The sequence below is a fragment of the Phragmites australis genome, chromosome 12 (genome assembly GCF_958298935.1).
Source record: "Phragmites australis chromosome 12, lpPhrAust1.1, whole genome shotgun sequence".
NCBI classification, from domain to species: domain Eukaryota; kingdom Viridiplantae; phylum Streptophyta; class Magnoliopsida; order Poales; family Poaceae; genus Phragmites; species Phragmites australis.
Window position 1 is genome coordinate 12,169,394 of NC_084932.1, and position 6,342 is coordinate 12,175,735.

At 42.1% G+C, this 6,342-nt stretch overlaps 1 protein-coding gene across 1 annotated transcript; it reads right to left on the reverse strand.

Moving 5' to 3' along the window:
• Nucleotides 1-246: 246 nt before the first annotated feature.
• On the reverse strand, nt 247-769 carry LOC133887561 (uncharacterized). Its single transcript, XM_062327548.1, has 2 exons — nt 453-769; nt 247-357 (listed from the first exon to the last, which is right to left on the reverse strand). Exons 1-2 carry the CDS (start codon nt 760-762, stop codon nt 341-343), a joined length of 327 nt encoding a protein of 108 aa, XP_062183532.1. The 5' UTR covers nt 763-769; the 3' UTR covers nt 247-340.
• Between the last annotated feature and the right edge of the window lie 5,573 nt (nt 770-6,342).

Consider the following 6,342-nt stretch of genomic DNA (forward strand, 5'->3'; position numbering starts at 1 on the left):
GGGATTCAAATCATTAAGCCGAGGCTTCTTTGTATCAATGTTATAGATAGTTATATCCTCAAGATCCAATATATATAATCCATTTACTAATGGACAATTACCATAGAGCATACCATTCAAAAATATCGAACAACACTTGTTCTTTATTATGAATTCATAACCGTCTTCTTCCAAACATGAAGAAGAGATAATGTTTTTGCCCAAGGCAGGAATATAATAACAATTATTTAATTCCAAAACTAATCCTGAGGGTAGCGATAAGGAGTAAACGCCAACGGCCAACGCAGCAACTTTTGCACCATTGCCGACGCGAGCATCCAGTTCGCCTCTTGCACACTTCCTAGTCCTTTTCAGTCCCTGCAACGATTTGCAAGTATGAATCATTGATCCGGTATCAAATACCCATGAATCATCAGGACGAGTAGCAAGATTAATTTCAATAACATTTATACCTGAAGATGAAGTCTTACTTCCCTTCTTCTTTTTGAGTTCTTCCAAGTACAATTTGCAGTTCCTCCGCCAATGACCAGTCTTATGGCAGTGGTGGCAAGTGTCAGAAGCGGCAGGGCCAGCCTTGGGCTTTCCAACAGGTTTAGGCTTAGAACTCGAGATCTCATCCGAAGTTTTAGCCTTGTCCTTGCGCTTTCTCTTCTTGCTATCCTTTTGAACCATCATCACATGACTAGAGCTCTTCTTAATGCTTTCCTCAGCAGTTTTTAGCATCCCATGCAATTCAGCCATGCTTTTCTCCATGCTGTTCATATGAAAGTTCAAAATGAACGGCTCGAAACTCGCAGGGAGCGACTGGAGAATTACATCCGTAGCCAACTCAGGGCTAAGGGGAAAACCAAGTTTTTCCAGGCTTTCAATGTAACCAATCATTTTGATCACATGAGGACTGACTGGACTGCCTTCTGTTAACCTGCACGCAAACAAGGACTTTGAGGTGTTGTACCTCTCGGCCCGAGCTTGGTTCTCAAACATGCCTCGGAGTCCCACAATCATATCATGGGCATCCCTGTTCTCATATTGCTTCTGAAGCTCAGAGGACATACAGGCAAGCATGAGGCAGCTAACATCCAGTGAATCGTTGGTGTGCTTCTCATAAGCCCTCCGATCCGCGGCAGGAGCATTATCAGCTGGTTCATCAGGATAGGGGACCTCTAGAACATATTCCTTTTTCTCTTGTTTGAGAACAATTCTCAGATTTCTATACCAATCAATAAAGTTTGTTCCAGAAAGCTTCTCTTTTTCAAGAATCGATCGCAAATTAAAACTGGAAGTGTTACTAGCGGCCGGTGCCATGATCTACAACAGAAAATGCAGGTTCAGCACTATGCCTATGTGAATCTTCTATTAAACAATTTAACAAAAGATACTCCACTATATGTGTTTTCCCTCTAACAACATATAGAGGATCAAGATCCATATTCAACTAAGTTCTAGTGAGCTTTGGCATCACTGCTAGAAACTTAGTGACATAGGTAAGCAACGCCTTGCTAATCACATCCCTATGTGACTCTTGTTTGCTGGGTGGCATCGAATGCCCCGGCGCCCAACATCATGCCCCAAAGCCCAAAACCGTTTTGATAGCTTTATCAAGTAAACCAATACTATGCGTGTGGATGTCCGACATCCACTCTAACTGGTTAAGATAAATGATGGCACCTTGCTTTGGCAGACCTACCACACAATGATCAAAACCTTTGTAGGTGCAGCTATTGGAAGGGCATCAATTACTCTTGATTTTTCTGAGGGAAACTACTCTATCATGAAAATCATATCCACCACATATAAAACATGAAAGAATAGTATGATAGGAACATAAAAACATCACAGGCAATCATATTAACTGTGACATAGTATGGCCCCTTCACATGGTGATCTTCATCGCCACGGTTCCTGTCCTCCGGGTCATCATGCTTCAAATCTCCATGATCTTGTTCTAGTCTATTACACCTAATAGCACTAGATAAATTACATGAGAAGAAGCATCACAAGTCGACACGCAGGCTGTTATACAATAACATGACAGCCTTGGGCTGCAATTAACCATGACACGCAGGCCATGAAAAATTACACACATGCATCACATATCACAAGGCCATACCAGTCACAACATTCTCTGCAAAAACGAGTTAAGCGTAGAATCGAATTCTAATGTCATGATGGGATCATGTTATTACAACAATCTATGCGTGCACGCAACGGCGGTCCCATTGATCATCGGAAATACATAGATCGCATCTATGAAATCGCTATGAAAATCTCATCGGATCGATCGTATCGAGCCAATTCCGAGTCATTCATAATGCCTCAATTTCCATTAGATCAATCCCATTGATCATCGCGTGAGGTTTTTCCAGAAACGATGACAGCACACACGACCTCGATCTGCTGTTCTCCCGACCATGTCGCGATGCATGCAGTTAGCCCCGATGGTGATTCCAGCCGGTAGGGGCAAGTCGCACGCAAAAACAGGTGGGAGATCGAGCTAATCTTTTTGGCTATGTGGTTTCATCGACTGGCATCTCATCCGATCTCTAATTCACCTAACCAACCGTGCATTGATCAATCCATCATATGAACTGATCAAAAACAATAGATCTAATCTATTTCTATCACATATCTTCTATATGTGACTGATCCAGATCGAAAACTACGCAGGATGGCTCTGATACCACTGAAGGGTTGCGGGTAGGCTACGCTAGCACAAAATAAATTTTCTCTACCGCATTCAACCAGGAAGCCATGCGAGTAGGGGATCATGAATCGTTACCACTTGACGAGCAGTGCAGCGGAAGAAGAGTTGGAGCAGACCAATCCAACGTCGTGCGCGTCAAGTAGTCGATCGTCAACCTCGTCCCGAGCACGTCCCGAGCACCTTCCGAGTACTCGCGGGTACGTCCCGAGTACTCCCGAGCAGATCAGCACCGCAATATTAGCAGCGCCTCCACGGTATCCACACGTACAAGGATGGAATCGCCGTGCGCCGGTGTGCTAGCACCGCGCGCCCGGCTAGGGTTTCGAAGGGAGTTCGGGAATAGGAGGCGGCTAGGGTTTCTAAAGAACACCATGCGCCTTGGCCCCTGCCTATTCTTATATAGAGCACGCTAATGGGCCTTTAATCAACATTAAAGCCCATTATGACTCTAAACCCTAATGGTCCTTTAATCAACATTAAAGCCCATTAGCAGATCCAATCCGCAAACTCGATCGCCTCTAGGGCATATTACCAACAACACTCTTATCCCAACTTTTACCATACTTCAGAACACAAACTCTTAACATATCCTCGAGTATTTGATTTACTCTCTAGGCTTGAACATCTGTTTGAGGATGATAGACATAACTAAAATTCAGCTTTGTGTCTAGACTCATGTAGCTTCTGCCAAAACTTGGAAGTAGTTCCTGTATCCGAAACAATCTTCTTTGGTACTCCATACAAACACACTATTCTTGACATATACATCTCTGTTAGTCTGGCTCCAGTATATGTAGTCTTAACCGGGATAAAATGAGGAATTTAGTCAAACAATCAACTATAACCCATATAGAATCATATCCTCCTTGTGTACGGGGTAATCCGGCAATGAAATCCATACCGATTTCCTCCTATTTCCACTTAGGTACCTTAAAAGGATGTAGCAACCTTACTGGTCTTTGATGTTCTGCTTTGACCTTCCAGCAGGTATCACATAGGGCTACGTATTCTGCAACATGTCTTTTCATCCCGTACCACCAATAATGATCCTTGAGATGTTGATACATCTTCGTGCTTCTGGGATGAATGGAATATGTTGAATCATGGGCTTCCCTTAAAACTAACTCTTTAATGGCCTTCTGATTGGGCACACAAATTCTCTTTTTGAACCACACAATTCCTTGACTGTCTTCTGTAAAGCCTGGTGCTTTATCATTCTTAATAAGCTGCCTTATTTCCTTAAGCTTTTCATCTTCAAGTTGACCTTTACTAATATCTTGCTCTAATGTGCAATCAACTTCCATGGTAGTTGCTTCTACATCTGCCACAAAAATAAGGTTAACCTTCTCAAACTCTTTCCATAACTTGGGTTGACTATCTTCATCCATCATCGACTTACAATAACTCTTTCAACTCAAAGCATCGGCTACCACATTAGCCTTTCCTGAGTGATAATGGATTCCCACATCATAGTCCTTGATTAACTCTAGCCATTGGCGCTGACGAAGGTTTAAATCCGGTTGGGTGAATATATATTTCAAACTCTTGTGATCCGTGTATATCTCACATCGTTTTCCAATGAGATAGTGTCTCCAAATTTTTAGTGCATGAACCACTGCTGCTAATTCCAGGTCATGCATAGGATAATGCTTCTCATGCTTCCTTAATTGCCTTGACACATAAGCTACAACTTGACCTTCTTACATAAGAACACAACCAAATCCTTATCGCGAATCATCACAGTAGATATCAAAGTTCTTGCTGATATCTGGTAGAACTAGCATTGGGGCTATAGTCAATCTCCTCTTCAATTCTTCAAAACATGCTTGACAAGTTGGGCTCCACTTAAAAAACACATTTTTCTATAGCAAAGAGGTAAGAGGTTTGGCTATCTTAGACAATCCTTCTATGAAGTGACGATAATATCCTGCTAAACCGAGGAAACTTTGGATCTCTGACACATTGGTAGGCGGTAACCAATTCAACACATCCTTCACTTTGTTTGGATCTACTACCACACCTCCAGTTGTTATGATATGGTCGAGAAAAGCGACTTGATCTAACAAAAAATCACACTTGCTAAGCTTGGCATACAACTGATGCTCTCTGAGTGTCTGTAGCACAATTCCAAAATGTTCTTCTTCACTCCTAGAGAAAATTAGAATATCATCAATGAACACCACTACAAACTTAGCTAGATAATCCATAAATACCTTATTCATGAGATTCATGAAATAGGCTGGGGCATTGGTCAATCCAAAAGACATAACAATATTCTCATATAGTCCATATCAAGTACTGAAGGCGGTCTTGGGTACATGTGACGATCAAATCTTCAATTGATAATATCCAGATATTAACACTCGGGCTCCTCTCATCTGATCAAACATATCCTCAATCCAGGGTGACAAGTACTTGTTCTTAAAGGTCACATCATTGAGCGCTCTATAGTCTACACATATTCTTCGAGTACCATCCTTCTTATCCACGAAAAGAACTGGGGCTCCCCAAGGTGACACATTTGGTCTAATAAAACCTTTACCTAACTGTTCTTGGATTTGCTTCTTTAACTCAGCTAGGACATTAGCAGATATTCTATATGGCATTTTAGCTATAGGAGCTGTACCGGGTACCAATTTAATGACAAACTCAATTTCTCGATCTGGTGGCATACCTAGCAATTCATCGAGGAAAACATCTGGAAATTCACGAACCACTCTGATCTGATCAATGGGTTTTCTTCAAGTAAATTGCAATGGGGTTTTCTTCAAGTAAATTGAGAGAACGATCCTCTTCTACTGGGGTAGTAGCGACGGACTCAACTTTGGTTCCATCTCCATTGGTCAGGTGGAGTGCTTTTCTGGCACACTCAATTACTCCATCAAATTTGGATAACTAATCCATTCCAAGGATAATATCTATGCCCTTAGATTCCATAACTACTACAAGATTTGCTGGAAAGTCTACCCCCTTATTTTAAGTTTCATCCTATGACACATATATTGTGCTTTCAATTCTCCTCTAGGAGAGCTAATAAGCATAGGTTGTGTCATCATAACTATAGGTAAACCATGCTTAGCAATATACTGGGTACTTATGAAAGAATACGAAGATCTGAAATCAAACAAAACTGATGCAGGTTGAGAGTTGATGAGGAACATACCATACACCACATCCAAAACATCTGGAGCTTCTTTTGCGGTGACATGATTGACCTTCCCTTGAACAAAATTCTGCTATCCACGGTTGTTCTGAACAGGGGTATGATTTCCATTACGCGCCTAGGATTGAAACTGGGTGGACTTCGGGGTGTTGGTGTTGGATTGATTTAGATTCTTCTTAGGGCACCGATTCACATAGTGTCCTAGCTCTCCATAGTGCAAACATCCTTTGCCTGAGGGGGGAGTAGCAGGGCTGTTCTTGACTTGAGGATTACATGGTGGAGTTGAACGAGGTGTCTGATAGTTGGAGCACTGAACATGGGCTTAAGCCTGAGGCCTGTACTGATTATTGGTATGGAATATAGTACCTTGCGGGGGTGTTTGAGTTGCCACACGGGGACATCTGTTGTTTTGTTGTCCTTGGAAAGACATCTTCCTCTTCTTCTTGTCTAGTTGACAACACTTGTGTTCAACCAC

Excerpts from the sequence above, each read along its gene's own strand:
- LOC133887561 (XM_062327548.1), bottom strand. The coding sequence starts at position 762 with ATGAACAGCATGGAGAAAAGCATGGCTGAATTGCATGGGATGCTAAAA.